The following is a 23,324-nucleotide window of genomic DNA, read 5'->3' as shown; positions in this document are numbered from 1 at the left end:
TCATGGAAGGATGGGGTTCATGGAGGGATGAGGTTCATGGAAGGATGGGGTTCATGGAAGGATGAGGTTCATGGAGGGATGAGGTTCATGGAAGGATGGGGTTCATGGAGGGATGAGGTTCATGGAAGGATGGGGTTCATGGAAGGATGGAGTTCATGGAGGGATGAGGTTCATGGAAGGATGGGGTTCATGGAAGGATGGAGTTCATGGAGGGATGAGGTTCATGGAAGGATGGGGTTCATGGAAGGATGAGGTTCATGGAGGGATGAGGTTCATGGAAGGATGGGGTTCATGGAAGGATGGAGTTCATGGAAGGATGGGGTTCATGGAAGGATGGGGTTCATGGATGGATGAGGTTCATGAAAGGATGGGGTTTATGGAAGGATGGGGTTCATGGAAGGATGGGGTTCATAGAAGGATTGCTCCAATGGTACTTTTCTGGGATAGTAAATGGACAAAACAATGGAGGAGATGTCCCTGGCTGCCCTGCTCCTCAGCCAGGCACAGGGTAGGACCATCATCCCCCCTCCCATCCCCCCGTGCGGCTCCTTTAAGAGTTCAGAAACTTGAGATTTGTTTGCGCAACAGTCAGAGCTGCGGAGCCGCCAAAGTGTCTAGACTGTCACGTGACCCGGGGCGGCCAATGGGGGGCCGTGCTGGGCCCGAGTGTGAGCGAGACAAGAGCGTGAGCACAAAGAGCGGAGAGCACCGAGCGGGGTGACCGGGACCGGGGAGGACTGTGTGCAAAGGCCCCGACCGCCGCTGTGCCATGTGAGTGCGGAGCCGCCGCTGCCTCCTCCTCCTCCTCCATCCGTGCGCCTGGCTGTGGTCCCCGGGATGCCGGTCATCGGAGGGCACCGACATGTGACACCTCCGGGGGGTGAACACCGGGGACCCGAGGAGCTGCTGTGCGCCTGGCACCGAGGAGACCATCACCTGCAGGGGGAGCTGCACCCAAATCATCACCTGCAATAGGAGCTGCTGTGCGCCTGGCACCGAGGATTACCTGGGCACCTGGCATTGAGTCCATCATCTGCTGTGTGCCTGGCACTGAGGACTGGGCAACTGGCATCCAGGAGGAACTGCTGTGCACCTGGCATCCAGTCCATTACCTACTGCAAGATCTGCTGTGTGCCTGGCACCAACTGCCCTGTGCCTGGCACCTGGAATAAGATCTGCTGTGCACCTGGCATCCAGTCCATTATCTAGAGTAGGAACTGCTGTGTGCCTGGCAGAGGACATAGAGCTAGTCCATCACCTAGAATAGGATTTGCCGCGTGTCTGGCACCTAGTACCCAGAGGAACTGCGGCGTGCCTGGCACCGCGTCCATTTACCTGTTGTGTACCTGGCTGAAGAACCGAAACCTGTGTGCCTGGCACCAAGTCCATCACCTGACATAGGATCTGCTGTGTGCCTGGCACCCGGTGCCACCTGCAGAAAATTTTCCTGTGTGCCTGGCACGGAGTCCACCTGGAATAGGATCTGCCGTCTGCCTGGCACTGACTCTGCCACCTGGAATAGGATCTGCTGTGTGCCTGGCATCCAGTCCATGACCTGAAAGAGGAATTGCTGTGTACCTGGCTGAGGACCTAAAACTGCATTCCTGGAACCATTACCTGGAGGAGGATCTGCCGTGTGCCTGGCACTGACTCTGTTACCCGGAGGAGGATCTGCCGTGTGCCTGGCTGAGGACATTGAGCTGTGTGCCTGGCATGCAGGGGATAAGCTAGAAGGGGGCACAGGGGAGGATCACTCAGAACTGTATGCACCTGGCACAGGAGGGCATTTATGATGTAGCGCTGTGCCCCTGGCACAGTGGAAGACCCCCCCCCCCCCTTTTACCCCCTGGAATCGCAGTGCGCCTGGCACCTAGAAGCCCCACCGTGGCCCCACGGCTCCTCCCAGGCCGCGCCGCCCCCACGCAGCCGCATGCCGACACCCCCAGCTCGCCCCGGGCACTGAGGCTACGGTGACCCGGGCGCATCCCCCCGGGGGCGCCGCATGTTCAAGTCCAGACGCACCGGGCTGGTTCGGCGCCTGTGGCGGAGCCGGGCGGGCGGGGATGGGGGAGTGTCTTGCTGTGGTCTGTCGGAGCCGCCCCCCGCCGGGTCCCCTGAACTGCGGTCTGCTGCGTCGGGCATGCTGAAACGTTTGAAGGAGCAAGCTCTGTGCGCCCTGCTGGAGGCGGTGGAGTCCAGGGGGGCGGCGCCGGGGGGCTGCGTGCTGGTGACCCGCATCGGCGGCGGTGGCGGGCCCCCTCCTCACCTGCTGCTCTGTAGACTCTTCCGCTGGCCGGAGCTGCAGCATCCCGGGCAACTGAAAGCCCTGAGCGGGTGTCAGGGAGCCGGAGGAACCGACAGCAACAGCATGTGCTGCAACCCGTACCACTACAGCCGGCTGTGCGGCCCAGGTGAGTGCAGGGGATGGGCGTCACTGGGGCTCAGGCACTGTGCAAAATAGGTGACAGGAACAATGGTTTTTGGCTTTCTGACGGCCCTCCAGCTGTTGTGGAACTACAAGTCCCATGAGGCATTGCAAGGCTGACAGTTACAAGCATGACTCCCGAATGGAGGCCATGATGGAATTTGTAGTTCTGCAACAGCTGGAGAGCCGCCACACACCCCTGTTTAATGCTAGAGATGATAGCGGGAAGTAACAGATAAATGTAACCATTTGTTGATTCCCTCTAGTGTTCTCTAGAATTGTTACATTGTATCTCTTATTACAAAGACACATATTTGCTGTGCTCCTCAGCGCCATCTAGTGGCCATAATGCAATATTTTACTACTGCCCAAGAGAACCTAGCATAAAGAATACAGTCCAACCCCGCAAAGTCGCCCTTCAGAGTTCGCAAATATCCTCTACAATTTTTGTGTGTGGGTTTTTTTTTTTTTTTTTCTCTTTTTTCTTTTCTTTTTTTTTTCTTTTCTTTTTTTTGTGGCAATATATAATTTTTTTTTTTTTTTAAATGCTAAATTATTAGGAATAATATAATTTACTAGCTTTGTAACATAAATATTAACGTAAATTCAGCTAAACGATAAAAATAGCCATTTTTAAAAAAAAATTTTGACCACATTCACAATTCAAGATTTTTTTCGCAATTCGCAGGTGCTCTAGGAACGTAACCCCCAAATGTACATGAAAGGTTCACTGGTTGAATGGCTATGCAGATTTTTTTTTTTTTTTTTCTATTATAAGGCTCTATTCACACCTGAGCGCAGCGCAGCGGCTTTTAGTGCGTTATGTTGCGTGAGTTGACAATTGCGGCAGAATTGCACACTGCATTTGGGGTGCCATTTAAGAAATGTGTTTTGCCGCGATTCTGGAAAGTAGAATTCCACCATAAGGGCCGGTTCACACCACATGCAGTCCAGTGCGTTTTTTTTTTTTTTTTTTTTTTGCATTAAAAACGCATTGAAAGTAGGTTATATGATTTTCAATGGCATAGTTCACACCAGTGCTTGCAGTTCCAGAAAAAAAAAGTAGAATATGCTGCATTTTTCCTGCACTGGACTGTACTGGAATGCTGTAAAACACATAAAAAATGCACATGTTCTTTTTTAAGGTTAAGAAAAAAGATGGGGGGGAATGCACCAAAAACTCACAAAAAACGGTTTAAAACCGCACATGCAGAAAAGCATCTGGAACGCATCCGGACGAAATCTGGAGTGCGTTTTTTTTTTTTTTTTTGTTTTTTTTGTTTTTTTTGTTTGTAGTGTGAACCAGCCCTTAGGTTCGGTTCACACCACTAAAACGTACTCCAGATTTGTTCCAGATGCTTTTTTTGTATGTGCGCTTTTGACGCGTCCTGGTGTGTTTTTGATGCATTTCCGGATACATTGCAGGTGTGTCCTTCCTTTTTTTTTTTTTTTTTTTTTTTTTCTCCACTGTACTGGGGTCCAGTGCATTTTTGATGTATTTTACTGAGTTCCAGTACAGTCCAGGGCAGGAAAAATGCAGCATGTTCTACTTTTTTTTTTTTTTTTCTTTTCCTGGAACTGGATTACTCTGGAACGCACTGCACTGGTGCAAACTATCCCATTGGAAACCATATAACCTACATTCCATGCGTTTTTGATGCAGGAAAAAAAATGCACTGAACTGCATGTGGTGTGAACTGGCCCTTAAGCCCGATACACGTGATGAGAATATCGGACAAATAATCGTCCCAACCCCCCTCCCCCCCCTTTTTATTTATTTATTTATTTTTTTCATGCTAGTCTCGTATCAAATGAGGAGGTTACTAAAGTTTCTAAAATTCTCCTACGACAGAATACAACTTCAGAAGTGATGTCATGTGTTCTTTCATTCCTGAGCATGCGGGGTCTTGCTCTTTCGAATTATTTATTATTATTATTATTATATCTTTATTTTTTTTGGACAAATACTTTACCGATTAAAACGAAAATCATACAATTTGGAATCGCATGAGAAACATGTTTTGTTTTTGTCCCTGCGGATTATTTTGCATGAACTGTCGCAGTCGTCTCTCAATCGGATTATTGCAGGATCGCTTTTGAAAGTGGTGTTTTTCATTGGATTTACTGGGCTTAAACCTAACTAGTCCCCCCCCCCCCCCCTCCTAACACCTATGCTGACTAACCTGTGTAAGAAAGATTTATACACTTGCCTATTATCAGTCCTCTCTGGTCATGGAATCCGGCTCCCCTGTGTCATCCAGCTGCAGGGGAGAGGAGGGAGCGCCAACAGCAGATGGGCCATAGGAGTCTATGAGTGACGTCATCACGCCAGGATTTAACAGCCATTGTTGGGTGCTCCCTCCTCTCCCCTGCAGCCACCGTTGACTGACATGGGGGTCATGTGACCGGATGGGAGCGGGCTAAAATAGGTAAGTATATAAACCTTATAGCAGTGATGGAGAACCTTGGCACACCAGATGTTTTGGAACTACATTTCCAAAGCATTCGGCAGTTTAGTTGAGCATCATGGGAAATGTAGTTCCAAAACATCTGGGGTGCCGAGGTTCACCATCACTGTTTATACGGGTTCCCACTTTTTCCACCAATTCCACTTTAACCTCTTCCTGCAAAATTGCGTGTCTGTACGTCATTCTGTTGAGTGTTTGTAGCGGTACAATATGCCTCTGCAGGCTTCACCCCGGCACCATTTTTTTTTTTTTTAAGCCAACTGATGGCTTTCTGGTAATAATGGATGTGTCTAATCAGCCGCTCGGCTATTATTACAAGCAGTGGGAGGGGACATACCGTCCCGCCGCTCCGCCTGGGTCTCCCTACCGCCGGCTGACCGGAGTCCCGGAAAAAGCCGAATTCGGGTCTTCGATGTAGAAACCCGGAAGCGACGTCACTTTCCGGTTTACTCACCAACAGCGCCAATTTGGAAAAAAAAAAAAAAAAAAAAAAATGACGGTATTCAAAAACGCTGATCTTGGCGTTTTGAATAATTTAAAGGTTCTTGTGTGTTTTTTTTTTTTTTTTTTTTTTATTTATTTTTAATAACAAACATGTTCTACTTACCTCCTCTGTGCAAGGGTATTGCACAGAGGGGCCCTCGATCCTTCTTTTTTGCGGCGCTCCTAGCTCCTCCTCTTCTCGGGTGGGCGCGCTGGTGAGTCCTGCTGCTGCGTCCATTGACACAGACAGCAGGACTCGGCCCCGGCTCCCGTGTCACTGGATTTGATTGACAACAGCGAGAGCCAATGGCTCCTTCTGCTATTAATCTATCCAATGAGGACCCGAGACAGTGGCTGGAGCTGCTGGCCTCGTCCCCCCTCTCTGGAACGATTGAGGTCAGGTAAGCAGAAGGGGGGGCTCTGAAGGGGCGGCGGCTGCACTACATAGAATGCGTTACGTTGAAAAACTTTGAGGGTTTACAACCCCTTTTGAGTGCAGTGGAGGGGTTTGGGGTCTTTTAGATCCTTCCATAAAGAGTACCTGTCACTGCCTATTACTGTCACAAAGGATGCTCGCGTTCCAAAGAAAACGCATTACGTAAGTCGCGCCTGCAAATGTAAACGGTGTGAGGTATCACCGTGATCGTTAGATTGAGAGCAATAATTCTAGCGCTAGACCTCCTCTGTAACTCTAAACTGGTAACCGTTAAAATTTTTTAAAGCGTCGCCTGTGGAGATTTTTACGTAGCGTAGTTCATCGCCATTCCACGAGTGTGCGCAGTTTTAAAGCGTGACATGTTGGGTGTCTATTTACTTGGCGTAACATCATCTTTCACATTAAACAAAAAAATTGGGCTAACTTTACTGTTTTATTTTTATTTTATTTTTTTTCATTGAATTTTATTTATTTTTTTTAAATTGCTATTGAAAAACCGCTGCGCAGATACCGTGTGACATAAAATATTCCAATGACTGCCATTTTATTCTCTAGGGTCTCTGCTAAAAAAATAAAAATTATTATTAAAAAATATATATATATATATATATATATATATATATATATATATATATATATATATATATATATATATATATATATATATATATATATATATATATATATATATATATTTTAATAATAATTTTTATTTTTTTAGCAGAGACCCTAGAGAATAAAATGGCAGTCATTGGAATATTTTATGTCACACGGTATCTGCGCAGCGGTCTTTCAAACACAATTTAAACAAAAAAAAAAAAAAAAAAAAGATACAATTCAATGGATTAAAAAAAACAAAAAAAAACAAAAAAATATATATATAATTTATTATTTATTAAAATATATATATTTTTATTGTATATTAAATTTATTAAAATATATATATTTTTATTGTATATTAAATTTATTATTTATTAAAATATATATATTTTTATTATGTTTGGGGGTTCTAAGTAAATTTTCTAGCAAAAAATACAGATTTTTACTTGTAAATAAATAGTGGCAGAAAGGGTAAGTTCACCTTTCCATGAAGATTCGCTCACTCTGGATATCCTAGAATTTGCCATCCATGAAATCCCTGGAGTAGCGCTCCATACACCCCAATACACAGGCCAAGAGTGAGTATCCGTTATAATGCTCGCAATGGGGATCACCTATTGATCTTTGAGCTCGCAATGGCAAGCGCCCAACTAACCGTGCCGACCAATGAGAAGCAGTACCCTTTTTTTTTTTTTTTTTTTTTTAGGGGCATCTTACTGGAAGAAGAAGATCTCGGATGCGCCTCCTATTGGTCACCAATGAACGCTTGCCATTGCAAGTATTATGTTGTATGCTCATTCCGGGGCTGTGTATTACAATGTGTGGACCGCTACACCCGCATCACCGGGTATCGCAGCCGCTATGTGCCGCGGGATCCGGAGGTTTAGCTAGATTAGTTAGTAGTAGTTCATCTTTTCATTTTTCGTGTAGAGGTGAACTTACACGTTTTCAGCACATACTAGCTAATTATGAAATACCGCAGACCAAAGAACCCGTATCAAAGCCCGGTCCACGCAGAGGGAGCTGACATCTTGCCCTCGGCGTGTCTTCAGGGTTCGTGGCTCCGGCACATGCGCGTGGGAGTTTTCTTTCCGTCAAGGTCCGGCAGCGTCTGCCGGACCTTCAGCCAGGCATTCAGATCGCATGCGCCGCTGACATTAGCGGTTGCATGCGAAAGGAATATCTCCTAAACTGTACATACAGTTAATTTTACCTACAGGTAAGCCTTATTATAGGCTTACCTGTAGGTATAAATGTCAAATTTGGGTATACAACCGCTTTAAGAGCCGAGATTGTGATCACATGATCAGCCAGCTCTCTCCTCCTCCCCCCCCCCCCCCCCCCCCTCCAGACTGATATCAGCAGGGGAATCTCAGCCCCGCCTGCTGCATCTCTCAGAGGAGGAAAGGAGTAAGCTGGCCAGTCATGTGATCGCAATCTCGGCAGTGAAATGAGGTATTTGCCGCAGTGCTGATGATGTATACAGGGTGGAGTGGCCTAACAACCATAAATTGAACTGGATACTGACATTTATGGGGAAAGTTGATCCAGGAAAATCCGATTTGCCTCTCGGGGGATCAGGAAGGAATTTTTTTGCCCTGCTGTAGGGTTGCTGGGGTTTTTCGCCTTCCTCTGGATCAGCTGTGGCTGAAGGATTGTGTATATGGGATTGCATGATGCCTTTTTTATTTGGATTGGATTTGTCTTTTTTCAATCTAACTATGAGAACAAAGCACAGATCTTGTGGATGTGCCTCAAATCCTTCTGTCTCTTCATGTAATCCCAGACAGACTCCATGATGGGTGAGATCAGGGCTCTGTGGGGCCAAACCATCACTTCCAGGACTCCTTGTTCTTCTTTACATTGAAGATAGTTCCTAATGACATTGGATGTATGTTTGGGGTGGTTGTTCTGCTGCAGAATAAATTTGGGGCCAATCACACGCCTCCCTGATGGTATGGCATGATGGATAAGTATCTGCCTGTAATTCTCAGCATTGAGGGCACCATTGATTCTGATCAAATATCCAACTCCATTTGCAGAAATGCAGCTGCAAACTTGCAAGGAACCTCCACCATGCTTCACAGTTGGCTGCAGACCTTCATTATTGTACTGCTCTCCAGCCCTTCAACCAGCAGATTGCCTCCTGCTATAGCCAAATAGTTCACATTTTGACTCATCAGTCCAGAGCACCTGTTTCTATTGTTCTGCACCCCAGTTCCTATGTTTTCCTGCATAGTTGAGTCGCTTAACCTTGTTTCCATGTCCTGTGCAGGAAAATGGAAACTGAGGTGCAGAAATATGGCAGCAGGTGCTTTGGACTGATAAGTAAAAATGTTAAATATTTGGCTGTGGTAGGAGGCAGTTTGTTGGTTGAAGGGCCGGAGAGGGGTACAATAATGAGTGTTTGCAGCCAACTGTGAAGCATGGTGGAGGTTCTTGGCAAGTTTGAGGCTGCATTTCTGCAAATGCAGTTGGAGATTTGGTCAGGTTTAATGGTGTTCTTAATGCTGAGAAATACAGGCAGATACTTCTCCATCATGCCATACCATCAGGGAGGTGTGTAATTGTCCCCAAATTGTTCTGCAGTAGGACAACCACCTCAAACATACAGCCAGTGTCATAAGTATTATCTTCAGTATAAAGAAGAACAAGGAGTCCTGTAAGTGATGCTTTGGCCCCCACAGAGCCCTGATCTCACCATCATGGAGTCTGTCTGGGATGACGAGAAGAGACAGAAAGGTTTGAGGCAGCCGACATCCACAGAAGATCTGTGCTTAGCTCTCCAAGATGTTTGGAACAACCTACCTGCTGAGTTCCTTCAAAAACTGTGTGCAAGTCTACCCAGGAGAATTGATGCTGGTTTGAAGGCAAAGGGCAATCGCACCAAATATTGATTTGATTTGGATTTCTATTCTGTTCATTTACTTCCCATTTTGTTAATTGATTTAAAAAAAAAACCTAACACTTCTATTTATGAAAGCATTCTTCATTTGCAGCATTTTTCACACCTGCCTAAGACTTTTGCACAGTACTGTAGATGGTAAAGTCCTCTAGGAAGTCAGCGCTTTAGTCTGCCCACTACTATTCGGCTCAGGGCGGTGATGGACAGCCTATTTAACCAATTATGGGGCTCAGAGGGTAGGATCAAGCACCAATTTCTTAGCTGGAGTTGCACAATGGGGCAAACCAGGATTCTTGGGGCTTCAAGAGTGCTCCAGAAAATCGTCCAACCGATTGTTTGTTTATTCACCATCTGAGTTGTACGCATGGCAGATCTGGGGCATGGTGGATGGAAGTAGAACTGTAATTGTGCAGCAAAAGAATAAAAGTCTACCTGAAAGGATACAATTTCCTTATACACAGCATAAGCTGAGGAGAATTTTCAATTCTGTTTCTATTTTTTGATTTAGAAGTGGCACAGATCAACGGTCGGCTCTATCCTCGGAGCAGTTGTTTAGCGCAGAGTGTGAACAGCTGCTATAATTAAAGTTATTAACTGATTTATCCTCCCATGAACGTGCTTGCACATATCACCCAAGCATTCACAAAGTGGAGAAGAGCAACCAAAACAGAGCCAACATGAGCTTTGAATGAAAATAAATCAAGTCTACTCCATTGCCTGTTCCCCCTGAGGAAGATTTGGCTGTTGGTGTCTCCTTCTAACCATATAAACTTATACCAAATATTCCCTGCTGGAAGACCGAGTTGGCTAGCCATTGTTGTGGACAGTTCTGGCTATTACGTATTTAGTTGGTGTCAGTAGAACTTGCTTGGCCAATGTGACCTTTATGACTACAACCTCTTCTCTGGCCATCTGATAATCCAGACATCTGTTGGCCTTACAAGTTGTTTATGTACCAATCATTGGCAGAGAAGATCTGAACTCGGGCATCTTCAGACTAGGATTCAAACCTATATGTGTGAGCCTGCCGGAGGGCTGCCACCCATACAGGCCAATCATCTGTGGTCGGGACATATACAAGGTCTGTACAGGTGACCGCTTCCCGGTTGGTTGAGATTCTGGTCCAAACACTCCCAAGCTCATTGCTGGTCTTGAACAGGCTCATCTGATTGTAGTACGTCGCATTCAACTGGACTTCTTCTGTAATGATGACCCCTTTTTTTTCTTTTTTTTTTTTATTTGTCCAAGACACTTTGTCCGTTCTAATGAGTGTCGGAAAAATACCCTAGCGTTTAAATTCATGCAGATTGCACCAAGGCCGTGATCCAATGACCATGGAAAGGCAAATGTTATTGTCCAAGAACAGGATGGGGACAGCTTCCTGGTGGGTTCAGATCCTGGTCCAAACACCCCCAAGCTGATTAAATTTATGCAGGCAAGACCTTAATCCAATGAACATGGAAAGGCAAATGTTCCAAGAACGGGATGAGGAAAGCTTTCTGGTGGGTTGGGATCCTGGTCCAAACACCACCCCCCCCCCCCCCCCCCAATCTGATTACTGGTCTTGAACCGGCTCATCTAATTGTAGTAGGTTACATTCAACTGGACTTTTTTCTGTAATGCTGATGACCTTTTGTAGCTTGTCCAAGACACTTCTTCAGTTCTAATGAGTGTCGGGACAATCCCCTAGCATTTCAATTCATGCAGGTTGCACCAAGACCGTGACCCAATGACTATGGAGAGACACATTTTATTGTCCAAAAACGGGATGGGGAAAGCTTCCTGGTGGGTTAGGATCTTGGTCCAAACACCCCCAAGCTCAATTGCTTGAACAGGCTCCTTTAAATTGTAGTAAGTCACATTTCACTGAACTTCTTCTGTAATGTTGATGACCTGTTGTAGTTTATCTAAGCCACTTCTTCTGTTCTAATGAGCGTTTGGCAAAATGCACTAGCATTCAAATTCACACAGGATGCACCAACATCTTGATCCAATCACCATGGAAATGCAAATGTTAATGTCCAGGAAAGGGATGGGAGGCGTGAAATTTGCAGAAACCAACCTGTTCTAGTTACCTAATCCAATCGGTGGTGTCGGGAAGGCTTCATAGGCGATAATCCTTCAAATTACATGGCTGAAGGTGCCATGTGAATCGAAGAATTAACATCTGTGAAGCCTTCCTGACCCCAAGGAAGGGATTATGTACCTAGAACATGGTAGTTCCACAATTTTCACACCTCCTATCCTGTCCTTAGACCGGCCCTTCCCAACCAGGATTCTGTGGAACACTAATGGTTTCTCCAGAGGTTGCTAGGAGTTCTTTGGGCTGTGGCAACACCACTTGGTATAGCCAGCAGCATGACATCAGTGATCTTTTTAGGGGTCTATAATGGTAACCAACACTGTAAGATCTGCCCTGTTCTTACTGACCATCAGTGTTAGAGGCATTTTTCTCAGCTTCAACATTACACAACACGTCGAGTTCAATGTGACTACTACTAGATATACCATGACTGACCTGGATTGATGAGAATCTTCACAGATAATAATTGACCTTGTATTGGTACCTGTAAACGGCATCAACACCCCACTCAAACAGGCTCCAAATGGTTAAAAAGTCCCGCCACTAGTCTCAAACACCAGGCTCGAAAATTCCTTTGCCATCCAGGGTCATCACATGGTAACCATAATCACAGTGGGCACAAGCTAACTCATGTGTTTTATTAATGCCCAAATTGCGCACTTACTGGATTCCAACAGTAAAAAAAAAAAAAAAAAAAAAAAAAAAAAATCTAGTCAAAGTACAGTCACAGATCGCACGCCGATCTGAACTACGGCCTTGCGCAGTGACGTCACTGCCTTGGCTCCGCCCCGTTCCCCGCGAACGCATGCGTCAGTCCCAAACAGCGTTAGTCCCACACACGTGAGGTAGCACCACGAACGTCAGATCATGGGCAGTAATTCTAGCACAAGACTTCCTGTGTAAATCTAAAGTGGTAACCTTGTAAAGGCCTTTTAAAGCGTCACCTATGGATAATAAAATTGACGTTGTTTGCACATGCCAGTGCAAGGGTGACAATTTTAAAGCGTGACATGTTTGGTATCTATTTACCAGGCGTAACGTCATCTTTTGAATTTTACCAAAAAATGTGGTTATGTTAGCGGTGAACCAAAGTGATATGTATGTATGTATGTATGTGTGTATATATGTATATGTGTGTGTGTGTGTGTGTGTGTGTGTATATATATATATATATTTATTGTTCTATATTCAACTTTTTAATTAATATCATGAATTTTAAATGAGTATGAATTTATTGTCGGCACCTTTTAGCGCAAGAAAAAATGCATCCCTTTAAATTCTATGCATGGCTTCACACAGGTCCGTTGCGCTTCCATTGTGGTGGTAAAAATCCCTGCTTGCTGCATTTTTGGTCAGTTGAAAAAAACGCACCTCACCATCGAAATGCATTAAAAATAACGCATCAATAACACACCCGTGTTATGTTTTTGATGTGGTTTTTAAATCGCAGGACCTATGAAAAACACACCATAAGCACCCTTTTTTTTTTTTTCTATCGATATGTTTCGGCTGCTGAAATTTCAGTGCATCTCTGGGTATATATAGTGGGTGTATGTGTGTTGTTTAGGAGATATTTTTCTGTACATGCAGCCAGTGACATCACCGGTGCATGCGCTCTGAAGGAACGGCCACCTGCTCGGCAGTGACGTCACCGCGGCTCCGGTCAGTCAGAGCCTTGAGTTCGTGAACCCCGCAAGCAAGACGGGTGAAGATGGAAGCGGCCTCCAGCGACTGCATTGCTGGAAGGCTTCGTTTTCAGGTAAGTTTCACATAATGCGCTAGTATGCGATGCATGCTAGCACATTATGCCTTTTACATTGCAGGTCAGGAGAAAAAGAAAAAAAAGCCTTCCAGCTTCTATTTGGGAAACATTTAATCTTTGGGGGTTCTAACAAATTTTTAGCAAAAAATACTGATTGTTACATGTAAACAAAAGTGTCGGAACAAGGCCTGGAGGTGAAGTGTGTGAATTCCGGCTCAACAAAGGCAGATGCCAGCCTGGCCCCCACCTTCCCTTTTCCTTGGAAGTAAGTGGCTGTAGGATATCGGAGAAGCCCTGCTCTGGCAATTATCACCCAGTGATCACATGCCGATCAATGTAACCGCACTGAGAGCTATAGAATTCTATGCTGGTCAATACTGTTACTTCGGAAGATCAATCATCAGAGAAATCAGTATTGGGATTAGACATGTGCAATTTGTTTCGTTCTGAATTCGTGTTTTTTTTTTTTTTTTTTTATTTAACGAATTTTGACAAATTCGTAAATATCCGAAATAACGAAAGACTTGTATAACGAAAACTCGTTTAACAAATTTTTCTGAATATTTTTTAAATATCCGAATTCTTGGATTTTCGAAATTCGAAAATCCAGAAATCTGGAATAAGAATGAAAATTCGAAAATCTGAAATGACTATTAAATTATAGGTATTGGAATTTCCTTTCAAATTTGGCTGTTAGTGAATGTAACGAATACAAATTTATCCGAAGTTACGAATTATCTGAAAATATGAATGCCGTATCTAAACGAATGGAACATAATGAATTAATAATAATAAATAATAATAATAACTATTGTTATTATTTATTTATTATTTATTCGCTCTGTTGTTTGTTTAGATGCAACGTTCATTGTTTCGGATAATTGGTAACTTCGGATAAATTTGTATTCGTTCCGTTCACTAGCAGCCAAATTTGAAAGGAAATTCCAATACCTATAATTTAATTTTAATAGTTAGATCAGATTTTCAAATTTTTGTTCTTATTTTCGTTTTATTTTTGAATTTTCCGATCATTGAATTTCCAAATTTTCGAATCGCCAGGAAAAAAAAAAAAAAAACGCGAATGGAACTAAAACGGAAGAATTTGATAAGTAAAGATTGCTTCCTCCTGTATGGATGACCCGTTACTAATCGAGTAAAATGCGAATCACCGGCCAATCAAGGAGATGAGCGCTCTTGAAGTTCGTCTGGCGCCAGCGGGGTGTGCACCACCCCGGCACCGTGGCAATTCTTGTATGTGAGACCCGAGTGGTGAGATTTTCTTGCAGTGATTTGTGATTTGCCAAAACTTAAAGGGTATGTCCACTTTTGCAGTCAAATCTGCGAAAACGCACTATACATTGTGTTCCCGTTCACACAGCAAGAAAAAAAAAAAAAACAAAAAAAAAAACGGTTGTCCCCATGCCCCAGTCAGAACACAATGGCTCAGCGGCAGGTGAACGCTGTACTAACATCATAGTACAGCGGCTCCTCCCTGAGCTCTTCCGTTTTTCGTCTTTTTTTTTTTTTTTTTTTTTTGTTTAGCTCAAAGGGTTGAATGAAAAAAACGAATAGTGTGTAGCAGGCTTTTAATTCCTGCGACAAAAGAAATTGCTTCCTGCACTACTTTTCTGCGTCTTCCTTGCGACATGATTGTCACAGACTGCAATGTTAAAGTTTACAAAAGTCGCAAAGAAGTTTTTTGTTTCTTTGTCTTTGCAACTTTTGGCTGCGATTTCAGAGGGTTTTGTAAGTTCAGTAATGTGTCGCACTCTGTATTGTTATGATTGGTGGGAGTCGCAAGCAAGTCGCAATGCAAAGTTGCACTGGAAGTCGCACGACTTTGGATTTGCAGCAACGTGAGCCGAGCCTTTGGGCCCCTTCACATCAGAAACTGCACCGCATTGCGGCCAAAACATAGCAGCAGGAAAGGTGTTTTCAGCATTTTGCCGATTATGAGAAAAAGGTGCCGAAAACGCACGCGATTTTTACCACGATTTTATTGTGCTTATGGTGTGTTTTTTTTCATAGGTCATGTGACTCAAACTGCATCAAAAACGTAACACGGGTGCATTATTCATGCGTTATTGATGCATTCTTGCTGCGTTTTTCAATGCATTTCAACGTAGAGATGCGATTTTGGTGTTTTTTTTTTTTTTTCTGACCAAACATGCAGCAAGCAGGATTTTTAACACCACGGCAAGGGAAGCACAATGGATCAGTGAAAAGACATACATATAATTTACAGGGATGCATTTTTTTTCTTGAGCTTTTCTTGCACTAAGGTGCTGACAATAAATTCATATTCATTTAAATTCATGATATTGGTATTAGCGTAATTAAAAAGTCAAAATCTAATACAATTATATATAAAAATATATCTTTTTTTTTTTTTTTTTTTTTTTTTTTTTTTTTTTTGTTGGTTGGTTGGTTGGTTGGTTGGTTGGTTTCGGCACCAAAATTTGCATTCGGTGCTCCTGTAGTGACCATAGATTGGTTTGGTCTTTCTCTCTAGTTAGTAGATGGTGAAGGGAGAGTGGTCTGATGTCCTTCTCTCTAGTTAGTAGATGGTGACAGGAGAGTGGTCTGATGTCCTTCTCTCTAGTTAGTAGATGGTGACGGTAGAGTGGTCTGATGTCCATCTCTCTTGAATTTGTAGATGGTGACGGGAGAGTGGTCTGATGTCCTTCTCTCTAGTTAGTAGATGGTGACGGGAGAGTGGTCTGATTCTCTCTAGTTAGAAGATGGTGACGGTAGAGTGGTCTGATGTCCTTCTATCTAGTTAGTAGATGGTGACGGTAAAGTGGTCTGATGGCCTTCTCTCTAGTTGGTAGATGGTGACAGTAGAGTGGTCTGATGTCCATCTCTTGGGTTAGTAGATGGTGATGGTAGAGTGGTTTTTGGTCAAAACTATTTTTTGCTTTTGGTCAAGCAAAATTCTACTAGTGTATGGCTAGCTTTAGATACTCTGTAACTGCGTTTTAATTAGTTTAATACTGTGGGTCTTCGAATGGACTATTCTAAAGTAGCTAATGTGGTGAAACATTTTAGGCTTTTTCCATTTTATTACTCTTTTATGTTGGTAATTTATTGATAGACTTATAGAAATGGCCACTGACGCTTAGTTTTGCTGACGCCTTTATGCTTCCTTTTTTATTAGTTTACCTTTTGGTAAGATAACATTTATTGTTGCAGAATTTTCTCAGAAAACGCACATTCTCTCAGACCGGGAAATATCGCTGGGATGTGAAATCGTTGTCCTCCTGGCTTGAATTCCTGGGCTGTAGCCAGCAGCACTGTAGCTAATGTTGAACAACACTTCCCATGATTCTTCGTACATGTAATTTGACGGATGTCAAGGGGCAATGTCTGACGTGTTCTTGAGTCTCTTTATTGTAATCCACAGCATGCTACCCCCTACAGAAATCAAACATCAGTTTAACATGGACGTCTAAGAGGAAAGACCCTTTCCTGTTACAAAAGTAGAGATTTTCCAACATATTCTGCATCAACCGCCATGATAATTTGGTATGATTCTCTTTTGGTTTGGTATTGGAAAGATCTAGATCAGACTTTCTCAACTGTTTACCCAAGACAAACTCGTAAAATAATTTTGAGGTCTCAGGAAACCACTACTAAAATTCATTGGGGGTCAGAGGGAGGAAGGTCCCTTACATTGCTGGTCAGTGGGCAGAATGTCCCTTACAGACAACTAAAAGGGTCATGTCATGCAGCTGGCTCTGCCAAGGGCCAGTGAAGCTAGGATTATGCAAGCACCATCAGACGGGAGGTCAATCGGCAACAGCTCAAGGAACCTCTAGCAACCTTTGGAGGAACCCTAGGCTTCCACGGAACCTGGATGAGAATGGCTTGTCTTTATAAAAATTAGTTCTCTATTCTGGGTGGCTCACAAACATATTGTTTTAAAGCTAGTTCAACCTTTACCTTAGTAAGCTAACAATAGGATGCTTCTCGTTAAACGTGGGCAGAAAGCAGAACTGAAATGACAGGGTAGTCCTGTGGCTTACCAAGGGTGGGTGGACTTCTCTGTGTACAGAAAAGTCTAAACAACAGGGAATCTATATTCATTTAAAGTGGAAAGCCTGTATAATAAATACTACTTCCCACCTAGGGGGATAGTTGGTGGGATAATTCCAAGTGTCATGTGGAAAGGTAATAAAATGGTCCTCCATTGGTAGAGGTCTAACGAAGAACATGGACTAGTGATGGACATTCCTGGGCCGTAGAAGATACGTTTTTATGATGAGTATGATACAAAAACATTCCACTGCAGATATCTTTGTTGCTACCTAATATGTCTTTTATATCTTTTTAAATCCACAAGGCAATACATGTGTAGCTCCTGTTTTAAGTCTCCTAGTGCGGCAGTAATCCTAGCAGAGAGAAGAATGAGAAGTATGGGTCCCCTCATGCCTGGAAAGTGTCAAACCTAAAAGGGGTTATCATGCTGTTTAGTCATGACAGGCCTGCAATGTTTCCCACTAAAGACCTGTTTTCTCTGTGTAATTACACAAGTGGCCCCAGGCAGGGAATAGAAAAGCTCTCCTTGAAGAGATAAGGAATCTGCCACTTAGTAACCCCTTCTGTTTTGGAGGCAAACCATTTTCACATCTCATCCTAAATTTCGCACAACAGAATTTTGCCTCATTTTCCACAGTAATCCTTTTTTTAATCGCTGGGATTTTTTCCCCCCACTGGAGTGAGTTGGACCATGCTTTATTGGGGTTTTTTTGCCTTCCTCTGGATCAACTATGGGTATAGGATATGCAGGTTTTCTTTTGTTTTTGTTTTTTTTCCCCTTGGTTGAACTAGAGCAACGGTCTCCAAATTGGGGCCCCAGTGCCCTATGCGGCCCTTTGCTTGCCTTTATCTGGCACTTGGGGGGAATACTCCACCAACTGACACCAATGATAGGGCACTATTCCCCCTACTGACACCATCAATGGGGTACTATTCCACCAATGATGGGACACCATCCCCCCTACTGACACCATCAATGGGGCACTATTTCAACAACTCACACTATTGATGGGGCACCATTCCCCCCTACTGTCACCATTGATGGGGCACCATTCCCCCTACTGTCACCATTGATGGGGCACCATTCCCCCTACTGTCACCATTGATGGGGCACCATTCCCCCTACTGACACGATTGACGGGGCACCGTTCCCCCCCCCCCCCCCCCCCCCACTGACACGTTTGACGGGGCACCGTTCCCCCCCCACTGACACGTTTGACGGGGCACCGTTCCCCCCTACTGACACGATTGACGGGGCACCGTTCCCCCCCCTACTGACACGATTGACGGGGCACTGTTCCCCCCCTACTGACACGATTGACGGGGCACCGTTCCCCCCCCCTACTGACACGATTGACGGGGCACCGTTCCCCCCCCCTACTGACACGATTGACGGGGCACCGTTCCCCCCCCCTACTGACACGATTGACGGGGCACCGTTCCCCCCCCCCTACTGACACGATTGACGGGGCACCGTTCCCCCCCCTACTGACACGATTGACGGGGCACCGTTCCCCCCTACTGACACGATTGACGGGGCACCATCCCCCCCCCCCCCCACTGACACGATTGACGGGGCACCGTTCCCCCCCCCCCCCCCCCTACTGACACGATTGACGGGGCACCGTCCCCCCCCCCCCTACTGACACGATTGACGGGGCACCCCCCCCCCCCCCCCCCCCCTACTGACACGATTGACGGGGCACCGTTCCCCCCTACTGACACGATTGACGGGGCACCGTTCCCCCCCCTACTGACACGATTGACGGGGCACTGTTCCCCCCCTACTGACACGATTGACGGGGCACCGTTCCCCCCCCCTACTGACACGATTGACGGGGCACCGTTCCCCCCCCCCTACTGACACGATTGACGGGGCACCGTTCCCCCCCCTACTGACACGATTGACGGGGCACCGTTCCCCCCTACTGACACGATTGACGGGGCACCATCCCCCCCCCCCCACTGACACGATTGACGGGGCACCGTTCCCCCCCCCCCCCCCCTACTGACACGATTGACGGGGCACCGTCCCCCCCCCCCCTACTGACACGATTGACGGGGCACCGTCCCCCCCCCCCCCCCCCTACTGACACGATTGACGGGGCACCGTTCCCCCCTACTGACACGATTGACGGGGCACCGTTCCCCCCCCTACTGACACGATTGACGGGGCACCGTTCCCCCCCCTACTGACACGATTGACGGGGCACCGTTCCCCCCCCCCCCCCCGACACGATTGACGGGGCACCGTTCCCCCCCCCCTGCTGACACAATTGACGGGCCCCCTTTTCACCCCCCCCATGCTGACACGATTGACGGGGCACCGTTCCCCCCCCCCCCCCATGCTGACACGATTGACGGGCTCCCGTTTCACCCCCCCCCCTGCTGACACGATTGACGGGCCCCCGTTCCCCCCCCCCCCCTACTGACACCATTGACGGGCCCCCGTTCCCGGCCCCCTACTGACACCATTGACGGGCCCCCGTTTCCCCCCCTACTGACACCATTGACGGGCCCCCGTTTCTCCCCCCCCCCTACTGACACCATTGACGGGCCCCCGTTTCCCCCCCCCCCTACTGACACGATTGACGGGCCCCCGTTTCCCCCCCCCCCTACTGACACCATCGACGGGCCCCCGTTTCCCCCCTACTGACACCATCGATGGGGCACTATTCTTCTCTTTGATAACAACAATGGGGCACTGATGCCGGGGCATTTTCCACTCCCACTGGCCACAGTCTGGTTTCCCCTAAAGCCCCAAGGACAGTAAACTGGCCCTTTGCTTGGGAAGTTTGGAGACATCTGAACTAGACAGACTAGTGTTTTTTCAACCTGACCATGTAACCTAAAACAATAATTTTTGTATACTTTTTTTATGGATCTGAACGCAAGTGTATTGTTTTGTATGGGCTTGTGCACACAGCGGTATGGAGATCAGTAGGGTTTGCAGTCAGATCCATTAAAAAAAAGACAAATCTGTATCCGAGGTTCTGTGTATGGACCATACTTTACGTTGTACGCATGTACACGTTTGGGCTAAAGTTTATAAATGTACAGGACAAACTAATTCTACTGATGTACAAGAGCCACCTGCGTCCCAGCACCCAAGGCATGTGGAGAGGTGCGCATGCGTGGCTCGTGTATGACCAGAAGAAAGTTGCTAGCAGATAAAGCAGAAGCTTTTATGGCACATAGAGTGATGGCAAAAAAAAAAGAACTAGTGGTCCATCAAGTCTGCCCCATTTTATTTTATTTTTTTATGTTTTTTCTTTGTATTTATTTATTTTATTTTTTTTTATATTTTTGAGTATAGATCTATGTTTTGTCCCAAGCATGTTTTGAATCCTCTTACTGTTGACTGACTCACTACCACTACTGGGAGTCTATTCCAAGCATCAACTACTCTTTAAAGTGGAACTAAACTCTCTTAATCAACATGCTTTATGCTTCGGAATTTTCGACAACAAATGTTTTGAGAGCTGGTTCTCAAATTTTCCAACAAAACTTCCGAGCGTGTATACACAAGTCCGACGCACAAAGTGCCACGCATGCTCGGAATCGAGCAGAAGAGCCGCACTGGCTATTGAACTTCATTTTTCTCGGTTTGTCGTACCTGTTGTACGTCACCGCGTTCTTGGCGTTCGGAATTTCCGACAACTTTTGTGTGACCGTGTGTATGCGACACAAGTTTGAGTCAACATCCGTCGGAAAAAAAACATGGATTTTGTCGTCGGAATGTGCGATCGTGTGTACGCGGCATAAGATTGAAACTAAATGGAAGTTTAACGTCAAAATGAACACTGATCTGTAGTGCATGTTCATACCTCAATACCATAAATAATAACATAATAGATTTTTCACTCCAGCAGTATGTAATGAGTTTGGAAATTGTAGAGCAACGCTTAAAGAACGCATTACATTTTAACTCTATCCATTAGATGACTGAAATTGAGTTTTAGTCGACTAAAATTATTTTAGTCGACTAAAATGTCCTAAGACTAAAACTAAATTGAAATTTGCTGCCAAAATTAACGCTTTTTGTGGTGTCATTGGTTAGAAAGGGGCATATTTTGGAGATGTTGCCGAGGTTGAGGGGGCAAGATTTGGACAGTGATTGAACGTGGGGCCTAAAGGATGGATCAGGTCCAGGATTACACCTAGAACCTTGGCATGCGGGGATGGGCTGATGGTTGTGCCATCGATCTTGACAGAGAGATCAGGGGATCACATGCCTGATGAAGGGGTCCTTTTTGAGGCTCCGAAACTTCGCTCAACGCTGTAACTATGTGATCGTTATTAACGTTTTGGACCCATTTTTGGACATCCTTGGTGTGCTGGTGACATTTTTCCATTTTTGAATTTGAATGGTTCCAGCCGTTGGTCACTGCAGCACCCACTTATTTGCACAACTCAACAGGAACGTGTGCATTTGGGATTAGTTTGCTTAGATCAGGGGAGGGGACACGTGGTGGAGGAAAAAAATTTTGAGCTCGGTTTTGGATAGATTGAGCTTGAGAAAGTGGTGTGACATCCAGACTGGTATGTATGTTAGTAAATTTAGTGATACGTTAGGAGACTGAGGGAGTGAGCTGAGGGGTAGAGAGATAAATTTGGGTGTCGTCCGGCCTAGAGATGGTATCGGCAGACCCAGGGAGGAGGTGTAGACCGAGAATAGTAGATGTCCAAGAACAGAACTTTGGGGGACCCCAACAGAGAAAGGAAGAGAAGAGGAAGTAAAACTGTTAATAATGCTAAAGGTGCGGTTGGATAAATAGGAAGAGAACCGGTGAAGAGTACATTCACAGAGACCAAAGGCGTTGAGTTTTTTGAGGAGGAGGGGGTGGTCAACCGTACAAAAGGCAATGTTGGTGTGTGGTCAGTGATGGTTGGTGGATGGCCAGTGTGCGGGCAGGGTTGGTCGGTGGATGGTCAGGGAATGGCCGATGGATGGTCGGTGATGGCGGGCGAATGGTCAGTGATGGTTGGTGGATGGTCAGGAATGGCCAGTGTGCGGTCAGGGTTGGTCGGTGGATGGTCAGGGAATGGCTGATGGATGGTCGTGATGGCGGGCGCATGGTCAGTGATGGTTGGTTGATTGCCAGGAATGGCCAGTGTGCGGTCAGGGTTGGTCGGTGGATGGTTAGGGAATGGCCGATGGATGGTCGGTGATGGCGGGCGAATGGTCAGTGATGGTTGGTGGATGGTCAGGAATGGCCAGTGTGCAGTCGGGGTTGGTCGGTGGATGGTCGTGATGGCGGGCGCATGGTCAGTGATGGTTGGTGGATTGCCAGGAATGGCCAGTGTGCTGTCAGGGTTGGTCGGTGATGGCGGGTGAATGGTCAGTGATGGTTGGTGGATGGTCAGGAATGGCCAGTGTGCGGTCAGGGTTGGTTGGTGGATGGTCGGGGAATGGCTGATGGATGGTCGTGATGGCGGGCGCATGGTCATTGATGGTTGGTGGATTGCCAGTGTGCAGTCAGGGTTGGTCAGTGGATGGTTAGGGAATGGTCGGTGATGGCCGGCGCATGGTCGGTGATGAGGGGCGCATGGTCAGTGATGGTCAGGCTGTGATTTCATCCTGTTTTTGTAGGCCCGCTATGCTTCATTCATACACAGTGCTATGAGATGGTGACGAAAAGGGCTCACTCTCCACAAACACTGCGCGGTGTGTACCGGAAATTGGTGATGTTCGTCCAGCATGAGGCATTCCCAAGGCAATGTACGCCAGGAGGGGAGGGTCGCCGTTCGATGGTATTGAGGGTTGGGGGAGGGTAAGAGTGTGTTCAGTGTTATGGAGAATCAGAGCGCACGGAATATTCGTCTCTTTTTTTTTTTCTGGGGGGATCGTTGTGGGTCCTGAGAGCCGCATTTGTGGAATAGCAGGCAGCCAGCGATGCGTGTGGGGATCAGATGTGAAGGGGGAGGCTGCAATCTTCGGGAAGTTGGATGAGGCACGCCGCCCGTATCGCTGTTTTAATAACACTGCCGCAATCAGAGCTGTCAGTACAGACATTTATCCGGCCATTATCACATAGACCGATGGCCTTCCCGACAATATATACATAGTTCAGGGGCAGACTGACAACTCATGGGGCCCCCGAGCAATAGGAGATTATGGGGC

The 23,324-nt window shown here is 46.0% G+C and overlaps 1 protein-coding gene across 1 annotated transcript in view; it reads left to right on the top strand.

The window, feature by feature from the left end:
• The first annotated feature begins 610 nt into the window (after positions 1 to 610).
• SMAD6 (SMAD family member 6) overlaps positions 611 to 23,324 on the top strand; it is a 78,700-nt gene continuing 55,986 nt past the window's right edge. Inside the window, exon 1 of the mRNA XM_073618293.1 lies at positions 611 to 2,411. Coding sequence (XP_073474394.1) covers positions 2,003 to 2,411 — 409 coding nt within the window. The 5' untranslated portion in view covers positions 611 to 2,002. The remainder of the gene's footprint in view (positions 2,412 to 23,324) is intronic.

Source organism: Aquarana catesbeiana, linkage group LG03, assembly GCF_042186555.1.
Source record: "Aquarana catesbeiana isolate 2022-GZ linkage group LG03, ASM4218655v1, whole genome shotgun sequence".
In the NCBI taxonomy this organism is placed as follows: domain Eukaryota; kingdom Metazoa; phylum Chordata; class Amphibia; order Anura; family Ranidae; genus Aquarana; species Aquarana catesbeiana.
The sequence above is the reverse complement of the archived record's forward strand: the minus strand, read 5'-3'. Positions and strand labels throughout refer to the sequence as shown.